Source organism: Lacerta agilis, chromosome 13 (assembly GCF_009819535.1).
Source record: "Lacerta agilis isolate rLacAgi1 chromosome 13, rLacAgi1.pri, whole genome shotgun sequence".
Lineage (NCBI taxonomy): Eukaryota > Metazoa > Chordata > Lepidosauria > Squamata > Lacertidae > Lacerta > Lacerta agilis.
Genome location: NC_046324.1, coordinates 31576756 through 31595281, shown reverse-complemented (window position 1 = coordinate 31595281; position 18526 = coordinate 31576756). Strand labels below are relative to the sequence as shown.

The following is an 18526-nucleotide window of genomic DNA, read 5'->3' as shown; positions in this document are numbered from 1 at the left end:
CTGCAAGACGAAAATGTCAATGGGGCTGCCTCGCAAGACGAATTTTTTTTCTTCGCGAAAAACTGCTACTTGCATTGGTGCTTCGCTAGACAAAAAAATCGCTCTTGGAAGACACTCGTAGAACGAATTATTTTCGTCTAGCGGGGCACCACTGTACATTGGAACAGCCAGTTGACAGCCAATGGGTAGTAATAATAATTTTATTATTTATACCCCACACATCTGGCTGGGTTGCCCCAACCACTCTGGGCAGCTTTGGGTCAGTATGAATGGGTCCTTCGAGAGGGAGAAACAAAATAAGGATGCATTCAGAGTTTAGTTTTCCTGATTTTAATGCTAGCACCTCTGTCCCATTTTCTAATATTCCTTTCACACTGCAGTAGCTGTTGTGTTATGGAACTGTGGCCTTTTGACCAATATGTTGGCCTTTCGCACTACATTTCATCCAGACTAGTGGACATATCTGGACACTCACCCTTTCCACACATGTGTGCTTCTGTTCCCCCATAATTCCCCCACGAAAATCAGCAAGAAAGAACTGTATGCCAGAATACCGCCCCAAATTTTGTCACTTTGCTCCTGTGATTATCTAGATTAAGGGGTCTGTAACCGGATTTATTTTTCTTTCTGGAATCAGATAACATAGAAACGAACACTAAACAGGTTACAGCCTGCTAGATTTTCAGAAGTGATTTTGATGTACAATAGTGTGAAAACACAGATAGAATGCCAAATTTAACAGTCAGGGAAATGTATGGGAAATGGAAAGAAATGCTGTGTGGGTGCAGCATAAGATTGTTTTCCATTGGTGTTTTCAGACTGCAAACTAGGAAATATTGTGGTTTATTTGAAGTTAATCAAGACTTTCTGAATGAAAAAGCCAAAGTGCTATGTAAGCTTTCCTGGGCAGGAAAAAAAAAAAAGGAGAGACTCCCATAACAGAAACTTGGAAATGTTGGGTATAGCCTGATACAAGTTCATACGAAATAACAATTGTGTTTATTAGATTTGAGTAGTGCAACTTCCACATAAGCTTTTGCAGTGCATACATACCCTTGATACTAGAGATTTAAGTGTAAAGTTAGGATTTTTGAGAGCAACAGAACTGGATAATGCCCATGACAACTTCTATGTCTTCCAAAACATTTAATAAACTTAAAAAATATCTCTTTGTACCTTGATAATTCCATAAAGAATTAAGCTATTCCTAAACCATACTGGGACGCGGGTGGCGCTGTAGTGTAAACCACTGAGCCTGGGGCTTGTTGACTAGAAGGTTGGCAGTTCGAATCCCTGCGATGGGGTGAGCTCCCGTTGCTCAGTCTCAGCTCCTGCCCACCTAGCAGATTGAAAGCACGTCGAAGTGCAAGTAGATAAATAGGTACCGCTCCAGCAGGAAGGTAAATGGTGTTTCCATGCGCTGCTCTGGTTTTGCCAGAAGCGGCTTAGTCATGCTGGCCACATGACCCGGAAAAACTGTCTGTGGACAAACGCCGGCTCCCTCGGCCTGTAAAGCAAGATGAGCGCCACAACCCCAGAGTCGTTCGTGACTGGACTTAACGGTCAGGAGTCCTTTACCTTTACATTTAAACCATACTGTAATTTCAGATCTGAATCATATAAGACAGCCTTCTATCACTAAGCAATCAATCCTAAAAACAGAGGTAATTAAACATCATTTTGTCACTATGTATAGGTTTCTGCAACCTAATTGTGTTGCTGTAGCATCATCAGCATTGGTATAGCAAGAGATTGATTACATTAAATTGGAATGAACATTAAGAATTCATTAAGTGATACTTGGAGGAAGGGAAAACCTATAATTTTTATTTATTACCAATGTTACTTTTGAGACATTTAAGCTGAAAACATTTGCATGTTCAGTGACAAAAAGAAGGAGAAGCTTAGTTTCTAGGTGATATGAAGACTTATTTTTGTAATAGGGAGTTGTGATAAATGCAATTTGAAATAGCTGTTTGCAACACAGAAATGTAAAAACAAATGTAATTTAGAAGCACATTTGACAGCTGTTGTAGTAAAGGAAGTTACTGCAGGTATTTTGCACAAAGCAAAAATCAAAGTAAGTTTGGGAATTCTTCCTAGTGATGTAAAACAAGCCACCCAGACTCACCTTGAGAATCATCTCAGGTTTTCCAACATTTCTGTTGAATACTCGAAACCAATAGTGGGTGTTTTCCATAACAGCCTCTCCTATTCACAACCTGCCCCTTTACCGTGGCAAAGAAGTGATTATATGAGTATATGAGGAGGAAATGAACATAACATTTCATATATTAGTGAAAATAACACAGAGAAATGCATATTAGGGGAATTGCATACAGTTAGGAAAAACTGTATTCACAAAGTCTATATGAAGAGAAATGAGCACTATGACACTCATGAATGTTCACATTGCCTTTAAAAACATACCAGAAACTATTAAAGATATTAATATTGTGCAGTTTGAAGCAATGGGATAAATAAATAAAAACTGACTCCTCTTAGGGCAAAAAATTATCAACCTGGTGGCACTTTGAGAACTCCTAGTTTAGCTCAATATAATTTTCTAATATAAACCCTTTAGCAATACACATTTGGAGTTATTTTACATTTCAATGTACAATTAAACAATTATACTTAGCAGAGACTTCCTCCTCCTTAATATCAGCGTTGCCCTTGTAGAACTCAACAGGGAAGAGGATGGGGGGGTAATAATTAGTTGGCTCTGCCTGCCATGAGCTCTGGTTCCACCTACTTTTGGGTATCCCTGCCTTCCAGCCCATCAGCCCCCATGGCTACCAACCACAACTGGTTAATCATTTTTGGTACCCTTGATTGATGGATGAATGGATTGATTGATGATCCCAAAGAATGTCAGGCATGTGAGCGATTCCTATTTCAACTCTGTAAGAATTTTCTGCCTCATCATGGCTCACGTGAAGTTTCCTTTTCCTTGCCAGTGAAGGCCTGAACAAAAATGGAAAGCCATGATTCAACTTTGATGGGCTCTGCTGAGAATTTTCATATTTCTTCAAGGAGAGCACCTAGACCACAGCTCAATTTTCTCTCTATGGTTGTTTTCACTCTGCCCCTTTCCATTGTTTGCTGAGGAGAATAAAATCTAGATGTGTGGGGGAGAGAAAATATGTGATTCAGAATTTATTAGTTCCCTACAGAGTCCTGAAATATTGACTGGCTCTGAGATCGATTACCACCCAGCTCTGGCTCGGTTAGCTGGTTTAAATGGAATAAACCAAATCTCTGTGGTGAAGAGAAGGGAAGAAATAGAAAAACCTGACAGCAGAGACATTGCTTGGACAAGAACAGCATGAAATAGAGACAATAATACTGTGTGTGTGTGTGTGTGTGTGTGTGTGTGAGAGAGAGAGAGAGAGAGAGAGAGAGAGAGAGAGAGAGAGAGAGAGAGAGAGTATGTGGTTATGGGCATATGTGGATTTACACATCACATGCAGGGTGAAAAAGTATTAAGGAGAAAACATTCAGAAAAACAGAGCCTAAGAACAAGCAAACAAGAGATCCGACAGAAATGGTCAGCTTGCTGGAAAAGATGTCAAAAGCTCATTTCTCAGATATAAGCCGGCTTTGCAGTATGAGGTGTTGGAACACACATAAAGACATGCTGAAGGCCCCAGGTGCAGTCCAGGTAGAGGACTGAGAAAGATTCCTTTTCTGGAATCGTTAGATGTAGAAACAGGTGTGCCTTTTGATTCTATTTTGTTGTTTCTTCAGCTTGTAAACCACCTTGTGTATAGCAATATAGAAAGGTAAAGGTGCCCCTGACTGTTAGGTCCAGTCGTGAACGACTCTGGGGTTGCGGCGCTCATCTCGCTCTATAGGCCGAGGGAGCCGGCATTTGTCCGCAGACAGCTTCTGGGTCATGTGGCCAGCATGACTAAGCCGCTTCTGGCGAACAAGAGCAGCGCATGGAAACGCTGTTTACCATCCTGCCGGAGCGGTACCTATTTATCTACTTGCACTTTGACATGCTTTCGAACTGCTAGGTGGGCAGGAGCAGGGATCGAGCAACAGGAGTTCACCCCGTCGCGGGGATTCGAACCACCGACCTTCTGATCGGCAAGCCCTAGGCTCTGTGGGTTAGACCACAGCGCCACCCATGTCCCTCGTCATAGAAAGGTAGTATATAAATTAAAAGCGAAATGAAATGAAAGGGTCCCACTGGCCTGCCCACCATCGGGAGATGCTGTGGGGACCAGCACAGTTTAGCAGAAAGCTGCACCGGCCTTTTTGGTTTCAGGAGATGTGCATGACTTCATGTGCGATGTTCCTGAAAGGATCTCACATACAGCTGTATACACATAGGGCTCTTTTAAATTATCAGGAACCCTGATTTGCCCAGGGATTCCAGGGTCAAACACACATTAATGCTGAACATGTCAACCTTGACTGATGGGGACATCAGAATTTATGGTGGGGGGAGGTAGCCAACAACAGGCATGATCCCACCTTCTCGCTCATGCAGTTAGGGCTAGGTGGAGAAATCTAGCTCTGTTTGTGTTTTTATGTGAAACTATATATGGGCCAAAACACAGCAAAAATTCGAAAGTCACACTGAATTTTGCAATGAAATTCTCCAAACAGAGAAACAAATTCTACAAAAATGCATATGAGTAAATATAAGATGCAAAAGTCCATTATCTGTGGGGAAATTCTTTCAAATCTGCAGGCAAAATTGCATACTAAAAAGTGTCCATTAGGAGAAATGTGCACTAAAATGCTGGGTAATTTTTGTGAGGGCTTTTCTTAAATACACACAAACTGATAACGTTCATGTGGGAAACGGGATTTAAGACTGGGGGGGGGGAATGAGAAACTGAAAGAAGCAGAGATTGACAGAAGAATCAGACTGCTCTCTACTCTCAGGAATGGGGAGGGGGATATTGAAACCCCTTGTCATTGTACCAATATTATGCTGCATTTTTGTTTTATCAAAACACAAGTGCATATTCAAAGAACTGTATGAAAAGAATACAAATACTTACTTACTTACTTACTTACTTACTTACTTATAATGTATATGTGTGATTCAGTAGCTTGGGGGATACAAATAGTATACACTAACCCTGGAATTCATTTTCATGACTTTCCTAGTTAAATTAAAATGCAGGCAAAATGCAGGGCAGAGCAAAATCGGGGGATTATAAAGTGACTGGATGGGGAAATCCTCTCCTCCCTAAACTGTTGTGCTCACTTCAGCAGTAAAAGCCAGGAGTTGGGAAATCTTGTGAAAGCCAATTGATCTCCCCTCCTCTTCGTTATCTTGTAAACTATGGGGGAGTGGGAAGACCCTTGAATCCCAGAGGAAAATGGAACGGGCAGATTCTAATTGGGATGTAAATGTTGTTTGCCTTATCTATGGAGACCGGGTTCTGACTGTTAATTGGCATGCTGTGAGATCATTTGGAAACGGTTGATATAACTCCGTGGTCCATTGAACAGGAAGCATGGCTGTTTTCACAGTTTGATCATCAATGCATCACTGCACACAGTTCCTTTCCAAGTTCCCCCCACCCCCACCCCTCACTTGCTTATAATGGAATAGTTTTACTTGTCACAAGCAAGTAAATTTTGATTCTGGGGGAGTGGGAATCCTTTGTTGCAAACTATTCAATAATCCAGTGAAGTTAGAGCATTCATATTTTAAGTAGTGCCAAAATCTGTCCTCCACTGTCTTGCAAGTCCCCACCCACCCCTTTCCCTTGCTTTGAAGGAGATTTCCATTTTCCTGCCTCATTTTCAGGGCACTTGAGAATTTATTAAGACTTTATGGGGATGTGGAGTTTTGAATGTATTTTATTGTTGTAAGTGGCTGAGAGGGGCATATGTGGTCCCCCTCCCCAATAACATTCTGCAGCCTCCCCAGGTGACCATGCTCCTGATCGTGTTACCTCGTGATGGGTTTTAATGCAGACATGGGCACCTGGGGAGCCTGCCGAGTGTAGACCACTGGTGAGATGAGTGGTAGGCTGAAAGTAGTCTCACTCACAAGCAATCCTTGCTTCACTCAGAAGTAATGTATAAACACCCAAGAGATTTTCACCAAGATTTTCTCTCCCCTTTGATCACTTTTGAATGAAATTCCTATTCTCATTAATTTACAGAGAAGGGTTGACAAAAGATGGGAGAAAAATTTAGTGTGCTACTAATTTTAGGAATGCTTGTATCAGGGTTCTATACATATCTCTGAACAGACTTCAAGGCTTTGTTTTGTAGCTTCCTTCTTCCCTAAGCCATAGAAAGTTACAAAGGGAAGCAACTTGTTCTTGTACTGGAGACTTGTGGCCTTTTTCTATGTCTAATATATGCACAGGCATCAATTCATAAGGGCCCAGATCTCTTTGCTCCCCTACCAGTAAAATATTTGATGGAGCCAGGAAGGGGGCAAAGCTGATGGGCATTGCTCCTTTTTTACCTTTTCCACATTTGGACTTCCGTTTCCCAAGAAGCTTTCTAAATGGTCTTGTAAAAGAGTTGCTTAATGGCAAGAGAGCTGGGATTGGGCAAAAACCTCTGACATAATTTATTACAGTCTTTATGACTGGAGTGAAGAGAGAGAATGCAAACTGCTTGCTCCATGTGGCGGATTCAAAGAGCTCTACTAGGATGAAAGAGGAAGCAGCACTTGGTTGCTTATCATTAAAAAAAAAATAAACTAGGAGTGCCTAATTCAGATGACTTGGTGTCAGCGCTGGTTCATATGCAGGTCAGCACACAAAAAGCAGTCTTCCTCTTCTGGGGTTCCCTTGGTGGTTCCCCAGCTGGGGCCTCCCACCATTCCTCATCATCCAGCCAGTCCCTGACGCCTGGAGGGAGAAAGCTCCCCAGTTGTTGTTGTTGTTGTTGTTGTTGTTGTTGTTGTTGTTGTTGTTGTTAATCTGCCCTTTACCCCAAGGTCCCAGGGCAGTTTACAACAATTGAAACTCAGTATTTAAAAGCAATTTAAAGCAACTGTGGTTAAACCACAGAGTCTAGGGCTTGCTGATCAGAAAGTTGGCGGTTCGAATCCCTGCGACAGGATGAGCTCCCGCTGCTCGGTCCCTACTCCTGGCGTTTCCGTGCGCTACTCTGGTTCGCCAGAAGAGGCTTGTCATGCTGGCCACATGATCCGGAAACTGTACGCACGCGAGATGAGCGCCACAACCCCAGAGTCAGGCACGACTGGACCTAATGGTCAGGGGTCCTTTTTAAAGCATATGTTTTTATATATGTTGGAAGCTGCCCAGAGTGGGTGGGGTATTCTACTACTAATAGTAACAAGGTTACAAGCAAGTTGCAACCAACAGTGCAATGTAATTGGAGGTATTCACAGATAATCACAAGTGAATTGGAACTCCTAAGAAATGGCATTGCACCATCTGACCAAGGTCCATCCTGTTGTACAATCTCTTTTAAAAGTGTTGAGCCTGATGCCATCCAAAGTAAATCAGGGGGCAGATACAATAAAATATCTGACATATAAAATGTCAACATGTGAAGCTAGTAATTTTATTTCCCTACTAGGAAAGGCTTGCCCTATGTGATTTGTGCCAGCCACACAGATGTTAATATCACAAGGAGTCATTCACTTAGTTCCTGTTCCTATACTTCTTGTTGCAACTTGTTTCTCTTAGAAGTGGACCTCTTCATTAGGGAAGATATAGAAAATACCTCATATTCCTTCCTTATTACTGCTTAGCAACTGTGATGAAATGGCTAAGCAGCAGCAGCATCTCCCTATCTGCCTATTCAGCCATAGAACATTGCCTTAGCCTTTTGCTTTCTGACTTTCTTTATCAATGATCAATTGACTTACTTTTTTTAAAAAAATGAATGCTAAATTTCTGGACCATTTTCTTGCATGGTGTGGTGTGGGAATGACCATGAAGATGAACTAGAAATTGTTCAGAGCTCTATCCTCAGATGGAACTTAATTCCCCTTAAGTTCACCTGGCAATTATAGGAAATAGTCAACTTCATTCATGCCAGGCATTGGGCACTCCCAATCAGTGCATGGCGTGATCCATCACACACACCCTTGCCCGCAGTTGATTCTCCTCATGTGGTAACCAAAGGTAAACTGCAACTGTACTTGAAGGCTTCATTAATAATAATAATTCTATTATTTATACCCCGCCCAAGTGGCTGGGTTTCCCCAGCCACTCTGGGCGGCTTACAGCATATTCAAATCATAACCAGTTGTGTAATTCTTTATCTCCTTGACATCTGAAGGGAGGGCGTTCCACAGGGAGGGTGCCACTACTGAGAAGGCCCTCTGCCTGGTTCCCTGTAACTTCGCTTCTCGCAGTGAGGGAACCAGCAGAAGACCCTTGGAGGAGGACCTCAGTCATTCGCTGTCATGGTTTAACAGTCATGGTTTCCCCCTCTCTCTCCATGAATCTATCTAATCCCGCTTTTAAAAAAGAGCTGTGAATTACACACTTTGGTTAAGACCACAATCTAATGCACACCTGCCTAGGAGTAAGCTCCACTGAACTCAGCTGGACTTAAACTTCTGTACAGGCATAGCAAGTCTAACTATGAGGATGAAACTCAGGGAATACTCTGAGGCTGGACTCGCGTGCACACTTACAATAGGAATAAATCTCGTCGAGACCTTTCTGAGCAAGCATGCCCTGGATTTGTATGTAAATTCATCTTTCATTATGCCTCTTCTGATGTGCACCAGCTCATTCAGCTAATGTACAAGCTGGTTTTAGAAACTGCCATTAACAATTACACTGTTTGAAGCTTTCTGTAGCTGTATGTGAAACTCATAAGCCAAACTAATTGTTACTAATTATTTGGGGTGTTGTGTGTATGTGGTTCCCCCCTCCCTCCCTCTAGATTTGTTACTTATCTGTAATTCTAATCTGATTAGAATGTCTTTTGTGTTTTAGGGTGGTTATGCTGCGTACCGGTATGCCCAGCCTACCACAGCAACCGCAGCTGCCTACAGTGACAGGTAAAAAAGTAATTTACTGTTGAATACATACCTCGGTTGGAAATTGTGCTACTTAGACACCTTGTGCTCTGCTTAGGTTTCATGTTTTCTTGCTCTGTGCAAAGCTGTAGTCTATAAGGCTGCATAGGTATAATCCATGGAGAGCCATTACTAGAAAGGTTAGTTGCGCACCTTGTAAGATATTGGATAGCTGCGTAGTCACATCTAAACCAAATTTACCACGAACTTAGCGAGGAATGGAGAGACTGCACATGGCTCTCCAAAGTCTGGCATCATCCTGACATTTAGCTTTATGTCCTTCACTTCTTGAAAGATAAATCCATGTTAAACCCTAATTAAAGCCAATGGAATCAAAAGATATACAGAGCTTATCGTTATTGGTGGGAAATGATCTGCAGCAGAAACGAAACAGTGCTTTCTTGCATCCCCTAATTTTGGAAGCAAGTCCCTGTTGATTTGGGACTTAATTACTGGGCAAACATGCATAGGATAGGATGGTAATATCACAATTCTGTTTCCATTTATTTAGAAGTAAGTTCCACTGAGTTCGACAGTGTTGACAATCTCACAAGTGCGGAGGAAACCTCAGTGGGACTCACTTCTGAGTAAACATTGCCCGTCCCACTGGTCCCACCATTTCATTGCCCATCCCACTGAGCTCAATGTGTAAGTGAAGCCGAGCATTCACTCTCTCCCATTGCAGTCAGTAGAACTTACATACAGATGCTTATTCATAGTTTGATTGTGTCCAACGTCTTTGGGGGAGCAAAGGGACCCAGCTCAAATAAAATCTGATCACACAGAATGGCGGACAGAATAGAAATACCTTAACTTTGACAACATCAGCTTTCCATTGAAAGAGAAAACTGTTAAAACCGTTAAAACTTTAAAAATCAAATAGATATACAAAGCAACAGAGGAAAGGAATAAAATACCTGGATGATTTGCAAAAGGTCTTAGAACTCTCATTTTCACTTACAGAAAATGTCCAGGCTTTGTGAGCTGTTAGGGAAAATGATTTCCACCGGTGTTGGGCACCTCTGGAAACCTAGCTGGGGAGTGTTTGTCAAGGAAGCAACTGTTACTGAATTTTATATTTCTATTCCTTTTAAGGTGGGGAGTGGCATTAAATTACAAACACATAACGGTGGAACAAATGGTACACATGCATAGATATAGAGTATATATCATATAACTTTAAGGTGCTGTTCATGGATTCAGTTCCCTAAATATCTATCTATATGGAACAATGAATGAATGTTGAAATGTTCTGCATGCTCAGTTGCTTTCTCAAAGTGCTGCTTATTCTGGTAATGAAGAAACACATACACATGTTTGGTGAATAAAATCAATTTGCATGAGCTGGCTGAGGCATGCTGTGTCTGACAGGTAAGAAAGTTAACCTTTTTCTCCCCCCACTCTGACTTACGGATTAGTCTTATCACTCCAGTTCTGCTATTTGTGCCTGGTATGCAACTGGAGTCCGAGTTTTTGTTTGCTTTTCGTTCCTTACTTGGAATATCCGATCGTACGGAGTGCAACTCAGTCAATCCTCATTTCATTTCCACAAAGGTGTGTCATTAGCATGTGGCGGCTAAAAGTATTTTCTCTGTGAGCTTGCAGCGCTGAAAAGACTACTGGATCTTTGAGAGCAAAAGCTAAAAACTGTAGCTCAACGTTACCTAGAGCCAAACGGGGGGGGGGGGGAATAGAAAAGGAAAATCCCCGTTAACATTCAATTTGTCACTTGGCTCTCTGAAAATATTGTTTCTGGGGTTTTGATACATTTTTTTCCTATGGAGGAGCGTTATAGGGTTTGCATGGTGTCAGTATTCATAAAGGAATTGAACACCCTGAGCATGCACAGAGTGGCTTCTGCAAATGTGCATTATAACCTGACCCACCCATAGCAACCTGCTATTGCAAAGAGAGCACCACTGGTATCCTGAACAAATCAAGTCAAGCAAGGCCATCTGTGCTTCCTCTAGGAATGGGGTGGGGAACCTTCTTTTCCCCCAGCCCAAGGGTCACATTCCCTCTTGGACAATCTGCTGGGGGCCTCATGCCTATGGTGGCACCCAGAGGCAAAAGTGGGTGAAGCAATGAATGTAAACTTTACCTTTCTATAGTAGCCTTGTGTCTACACATACTCATGTACTCCTTTCTATCCTACATCCAGGCAGCAAGAGGCTTTGTCAGAGTTCATTGACACATTCTAGCCAGGCAGGCAAAAACACTTAATTAGGGCGTGAAGCAGGACTGGTAAGGGGCATGGCCTGGGGAGACCCCAAAGACCAGATAGAGAGGCTTCCAGGGCTGCATTTGGCCCCTGGGCCTGACTTTTCCAAGCACTACTTGGATTGTCAGTTTGCTTTTCAATTAGGCATCTAGCATAGAGACTACTCTTCAGGAGAAGCATGAAAATAAGATATTTCTGGAGGATTCCTGGAAAAGGCTTTTGATCAGTTGGAATGGCATAGTTTGATTTGAAACATGATTGGGATAACAGACCTGTGACAGCATCCGTTTCACAAGAGACAGAGAATATGACCAGGAATAGTAAGAATTTCCATTCAGTTCACATTTAAAGGCAAGCCCACCTAATTTGCACCTTTCTGAAACAAAACACAGACCGAAACATAGCTATCATTTGATGTTTATACTACAGTTCTCCACCCAAATTGTGTGTGCAAAAATGCACAGACTGGGGGACATCTCCATGGCATTTGCATTCAGGGTATGGTAGTGTGAGGCAGAATTGTTAGCCCTTGTTCGGTCAAGTGTCTGCATTTATTAGAATGCAGTGCCTTTACAATTCAGTTCTCCATTTTACACGAGTCATCCTAATGCAGAAGCATTCCCACAGCCTTCCAGTTCCTTCCATATATTCCATTCCAAAGTGTTTTGAATGGCTTAGGTCTGGAGGAAAACTTCAGAGGCACTGAGCTTCACCTGAAGCAAAATATCAAGCAGAATTTAGATGAAAGGAAGGAAGGAAGCAGGCAAGCAAGCTTCGTTTCACAGGAGGCAGTGATGGCCACCAACTTGGATGGCTTTAAAAGAGGATTGAACAGATTCATGGAAGATAAGGCTGTCAGTTGCTATGTTCTGCCTCCATGGTCAGAGGCAGTAATGCTTCTGAATACCAGTTGCTAGAAAACATAGGAGGGGGAGAGTGCTGTTGTGTTCGGGTGCTGCTTGTGGGTTTCCCAATAGGGCATCGGTTTGGGCACTGTGAGGACATGATGTTGGACTAGATGGGCCCTTGGCCTGATTTAGCAGGGTCTTCTTATGTTTAAGCTTTCCCATTCAGCTTCATCCATAAATTATTCTCATTTTTTTTGAGGACATTTGAGTGCAAGGCCCCCAATGCCTCCATATGCTGTGCTAGCAACAGAAGAATTTCCTGAGCAGTGTATTCAGCATTTTAAAGCAACCTTCAACTGTTTTTGCTTTGCAAAAGTAGATTTATTGTTGTCTTTGGAAGCTGACCATCCAAATCATCAACTTTTTTTTTTAAGGCCTCTGGGCACATGTGAATCTTTAAGCAAGTGCCATGAATGCAACCCCCTCTAGTCACTTCTTTCTCTTCTCCAGCCCCCACCCCGAGAGAGGGAGAGAGATTGCCACTTTGGATCTGGGGAAAAGTAAAACTCAGTAGAATTAATCTGAGCCTTAAAAAGCACATAGAGCTGACATAGGAAATGGAAAATAGTGCCACTCTTCCAACTTCCTCCTTCAGCTTTATGTACTTTTCAAGGGCGTAAAAGATCAATTTCACCATCATGACCAAGGGACAGCAAGAGGGAAAATAATCCATAGACTTTGTGGGCAGCAGGGGAAGACCTCAAGGACATGATTGTGCACATAAGTGCCACAACAATGACCATTGCTCCAAAGAATCATTTGAGACTTAATTTTAGCTACCTTTATCAAAACTCTTTTGACTTTCCTGCATTGCAGGGGGTTGGACAAGATGACCCTCGGGGTCCCTTCCAACTCTACAATTCTATGATTCCATTGGAATTGCCCTGATGTTTTGTCTGAGGAAAAACTCTCAAGTTTTGAATTAGATTTAGGTGAAGACACTTAGCTAAATCAATTTTCATTGGCGTGGTGCGAATCAGGGGAAGTGGAAAGCTCAGGGTTGGGATGGAGGAGAAATTAGATTCAGGTAGCACTCAAAGAGAAGTCTATCTAATCCACATTTCCTTTGAAACAACATGAACGCCAAATCCTGCAAGGCAGTTCCATAGCCAAGATATGTGTACAAATATGTGTATATCAGGGTAAAATGTGCATGAAAATAACTATACTAGTGAAAATAATATACAGAAATTAATATATTATACAAAAATGTGCATATCAGAAAATAATCTCACTAAAGTGCTGGCCAATTTTCATGATTCACAATCCAATGTGAAAATGTGCAGAACTGAACTTAATTTTCTCAGAGCTAATTCAGCCTCCCGCAACACACTTTGAACAATCATAAACTGCCTTAGAACCACCAGAATCGGCTCATCTCCTGATCTAGTGACCCACTTCCTTTCCTCTCCTCCCTTTCTGCTAATCCTTCCACCTGAGTGTCATTTGAGGGGCAGCTCTGGCAAAGAGACGAGAAGTGTCTTAACAGTAACTTTTGGTGAGTGTGTACAAATATTCCCATCACAGCAGTCTAGCTCATTTGTGAGGCTCTGGCTAAGAACACAATGAAATTTTGTCAAACCAAGCAGAATCAGGAAACAGTACAATAGTTACACCACCACCACCCCCCAAATAAAATTATTATTTATGACAAAGTATCTCCAGTATGCAAAATTTTCAAATACCCTCTTTATGTATAATTAGGATCACAAAACATCAGTCTTTTGCATAATCATAGGTATTCTAAGTGGATTTAGTTCGTTTTGAGTATTATGTAGCTTATTGGTTTTAAATGTGTGTGTTCCCAGCTGAATAAAGATTTTTTTGGGAGGTAGTTGCAAATCTATAAAATTTTAATTGCTTTTCTCTCTGGGGGACATTATAAAACTACTTTTAATAAGTAACCTATGCAAATATGACTTTGAGAATATGAAACTTTATGCAAACATGGATACCTCAAACTATGTTTAAGTTGCAAACTGGTTGATTTGATTTATTAACTTCATAATGTCCCGTCCCGTCCCCCCCAAAAAAGAAAGATGAATTTTGCATCTGAATAAATTAGTTTATTCTTTCCCTGTGGATATCGGTCCTTTCTAAATTGTAAGATTGGGGGAGGGTAGGAGAAATGAAAACACATGAGTTAATTACTAATTCTGCATTTAAGCAAAATTCTATTTTAAAAGAGTTTGTATCTTTTATTGCCAATTCTAACCCTCACTTGGCATCATTTTCTAGAAATATTATATATCTGGTCACAAGAGTAAATTATTTCACCTTTGGTCAGCTCTTACCATTTTGTAATTGTTTTAGAACAACTAGGGAAATACACATTTACAAATGTACACGAACCAGAAAAACAATAAGATGGAAAAAATATTTTCTTTTTAAAGAAATCCACAAGTAAATTACAACTTACAGTTGGGGTATAAGGTTGTAAACTTATTTTTTTTTTAATGAAATGGATAGAGTAATTGGACTGGTTGCATAGCTACTGGGTATGTTAAAATAATATTGATATCAGGAAGTCCACGGTTATGAAACCACAGAATAATGGTTGCTTTGGTAGAACACTGATTATAATGGCATCCAATTGTTCCCTTGTTCATCAAGATCAGAAATGTTGTGTAACACTGCATAGGAGAAGAATAAAGACATGTCAAATAGATAACAAACTGTGAATCAAATGTAAATAGTTTTGTTTTTTTAAATGAAAGGAGGGAGACATGCTGATGCGTAACAACCTTCCAAAAAATGAAGTAAGCATTGCAGTTGATCCTCCACTGACATGGACAAAGCTTTTCTGCATATATGAAAAAATATTAAGCTTAGTATGAAGAAACCACGTTTGCAAGTTCCACTGTTTTCCCTCCCACAAAATGACCCCCCACCCAAGAATAGATTGAGCAAATTGCAGGTATGGAGCAAAACAGTGTGCAAATGAAACTCATCCTTTTTAATGCAAACAAAAGTCACATTTCACTTTGATACAGTGTCGTATATTTTGTGCATTTGATATTTGCAACCAAACCAATAAATGCTTGTATTGTAGGAGAGACTAGGGGCTGACTAACTTGCTACCTACTTGATGATACATGTGAAATCAATTGTCATTGTGCCTGTCATCAAGTATTTCCAGCTTCACCAGCAAGTAATACAGGCTAGAAAACCTACAGGCCTTCCCTATTCTCACAAGAATGCTGTCACACACAATTAGAGTGTTAAGGCACTGATCTCCAGTTACACCAGTTTCTGGGGGTCTTCACACATTACACTCAATCTGTGTACACAATAGTTCTGTGGTATATTCAATACAATATTTCACATGCAACATTCAACAAATGCAGAGCCTTTGTGTACGATAGCTGAGCTATATACAGTCTTTCACAGAAACACTTGTGTATCTGTATAGACAGCTTGTACTTGTGTTCAGTTTAATGCGCAAAGAAGCCTCCTTTGGACAATAAGTGAGTGATGGCAGCTTCCTGCAAAGGGAGGGTAAAAAGTGGGCGGGGCAGGTAGATGGAGGGTTGATTCCACTTGATTCCTTTCCAAGAGCTGAGTGTGTGAACTGGCCACCAAGTGTGCTGGGGGATCAGGTCAAATGCTCTAATGTTGTTCTTCATGGTGTAGAACCTATCTCAGCATGGCAGTGGGGCATATCGTCATTTTGTCATTGCATGATCACTTGATGTGTTGCTAGAATGTATGTAACGCTGTTAACCAGATTCCAACAGATCCATCACATCGGCTCAGAGAATGGCTTGCTTGAAATGAGCCCCAAAGGCAGAACTTCACATTGACTGGCTATCTCCCCACCCACCACCCACCTTGTCCCTATTTGTGTACTATGATTCAATTTGTAGCATCTCAGGTTGAAATACTGAAATACTGACTACGTTCTTTTCTTGCATTTGAACACAAAGGTTGATATGTGCGAGATTAGGGGATGCAGGCAGTGATATAAGTGTGTGCTATCTCATGAATAAGTCCTTAACCTGGAAGGAGATGGGTCTTTCTATATTAACTGAATGCTAATTTCATAAAATTCTGGTGTGGGTGGGTGCGTGGCCGCAAGTGTGTGCAAGTAGCTATTTAAAAGTTCCTGGTCTTTTCTGAACACAGGGACAATGAGAGAGGGTGCCCACACAGGCCTCATGAAAGATTTTGCCTGTCAAATTTATAATAGCAATAGAATTAATGTTGGCCTGTATGGATTTCTATAGGATGTTGTCCTCTTTATCCCATGCAGTGTTGCAATACCAATTCTATACTTTGTTTATCACATTTATAGCATGCCTTTCTTCCATGATGGAGTTCAAGGCAGTGTTCAGAGGGTTGTCAGGTTATCTCCCATCTAGGAGATCTAAAACTAAAACTTGCTTGGCTTTAACATGGTGGCTATCTCATGTGTCTGAAAGCTATGTTCTGGGACGTCATCACATCTCCCCTCCAGGCCCTGACCTTGATTCAGGAAAGTCACTGGACTGTAGGCCTCCAGACTCTTCCCTAGGACTTTGGCCCAAGAAATCTATGTGATGAGAGGAGAATTGCAGAAACCCTCCCATCAGCTAACACCAGCTATTGTGCTGATAAGATGGCCAAAGTATTCCAGTTTAAAAGTCTAGAAGACAATCATCAAGTAACAATTCAGATTACCATGTGCAATGTGATTCAGATATGGAAATTCTGCTCTTTGGCCAAAGAATACCTGCCAAAGTAGGTGAGCATAAGAGGTGCCCCCTTTTCAATTAATGAAAGTGACATAGAAAAATGCATCATATTAAGGGAAATTGCTTTGCGTCCTGATGACCAAATAAAGAAACAGACACGCAGGCTGGGGTTGAATGGGGCCACTTTTATTCAGTGAGCAAAAGAAGATCAGCAGAGGGGAATAGCTATGAACTACAACTGTAGGAAAACAAACACCTTTGCCTGTGGAAAACAGAGGCATAGCTATCCAGCCTACCCTTTCCCAGGCCACAACTTGGAGGTGAGAAGGGAAGTGTTGCTGCATCACACACACACACACACACACACACACACACACACACTAGGACCCCATAGCTCCAAATGGATGAGTCAGCTTGGTCTCAAAGGTGAGACCAAGGTGAGACCACCCATGAGCCTCAGAGTTCTAAGAGTGAACCTCAGGGTCAGCCAATCACCTTAAGAGGTGCCTAAAGGGTGTCACCAGGCTAAAAGAATAACTGAGCCAGATTAGCCTACTAAACAACATGGCAGACCATATAACACCCCTAGTCCCACTATTCATTGTAAAGTAGGTGAAAAACCAATCCATATTCCAAAATATGGATAGGGAAAAATTCCTACTTAGCAGTGACCAGCATGCCACACTGGGGGACAGGGAGGTAGGATGTCACTTTGGAGAAGAGACAGAGAGGAGAGGTGGCCACCCTTTAAATAGGGCTCTAAAACATAACCTCCCCTGCCTTACAGCACTTTCCAATATGCCAATAGATGCCCTGCCGGTTGGAACCCTGTCTCTTACAGACAACAGGCAACAAATGTGCCACACTAGTTGGTACCCCTGCAAACTGGTGGTGGAACAGGCTTTCAAAAATGTGTCCCAAAATGTGTATATTGGGAGAAATCCACACACACAAAAAACGCTGATGAGGACTTATTTAAGAAATAAATAAATAAAAACCACAAACTGATGTTGAAAAGTGGAGAAGTGAACTTCAGACTGGGGGAGGGGGGGGTGAAAAACTCAGAGACATCAAAGTTGACAGATTCACCCATCCCTGCTTAGAACTTAGTTTCTACAATTTTCAGAATCAAGTGGTGATTTCCCCCTGGATTCTACCTCTTCAGATTGCAGGTGGGTGAACAAGGGACTTTACGTGTTCATTTGCCCCCCTGAGGAAAAGAAATCTCCCACCCCATGCATACATGAAAATAAATGAGGAAACTATTTTAGTGTGGAGACTAGGCCAGGTTCAGATTCCTCTTTGGTGATGAGGCTCCTTGGACCAGTTGGTATCTCTCAGCCCAACCTACCTCACAGGGGTGACATGATAGAGGGATGATGTCATGCCACATTGGGGTCTTTGGAAGAAGTGTGACATAAACATGATAAATGAACAAACAGACTCAAATATGCCAGAGCTACAAAAGAGGAACCACAAAATGAGTGCAAGTGGGAGCAGGCCAGGTGATATCATTGATGAGACTCACAGTAACTCAAGCACATGTAATATGCACACATGTATATATACCGGTACACACATACACATACACATGTAATATACACACATGGGGTGAAAATAATGAACATAGCCTTAAATAAGTAAATAAATGCACTGTGTTGCATATATACCATTGCAGCCTTCCCCACCCTGCTGCCTTCTGGAACAGCCCCAGCCAGCATGGCCA

General features: G+C 41.7%; 1 protein-coding gene across 23 annotated transcripts in view; it reads left to right on the top strand.

Moving 5' to 3' along the window:
• The window catches only part of RBFOX1 (RNA binding fox-1 homolog 1), a 1003674-nt gene that overhangs the window by 947551 nt on the left and 37597 nt on the right, over positions 1-18526 (top strand). For all 23 annotated transcript variants that reach the window (XM_033166784.1, XM_033166777.1, XM_033166788.1 and 20 more), the window contains one exon: positions 8916-8980. In XM_033166784.1, coding sequence (XP_033022675.1) covers positions 8916-8980 — 65 coding nt within the window. The remainder of the gene's footprint in view (positions 1-8915; positions 8981-18526) is intronic.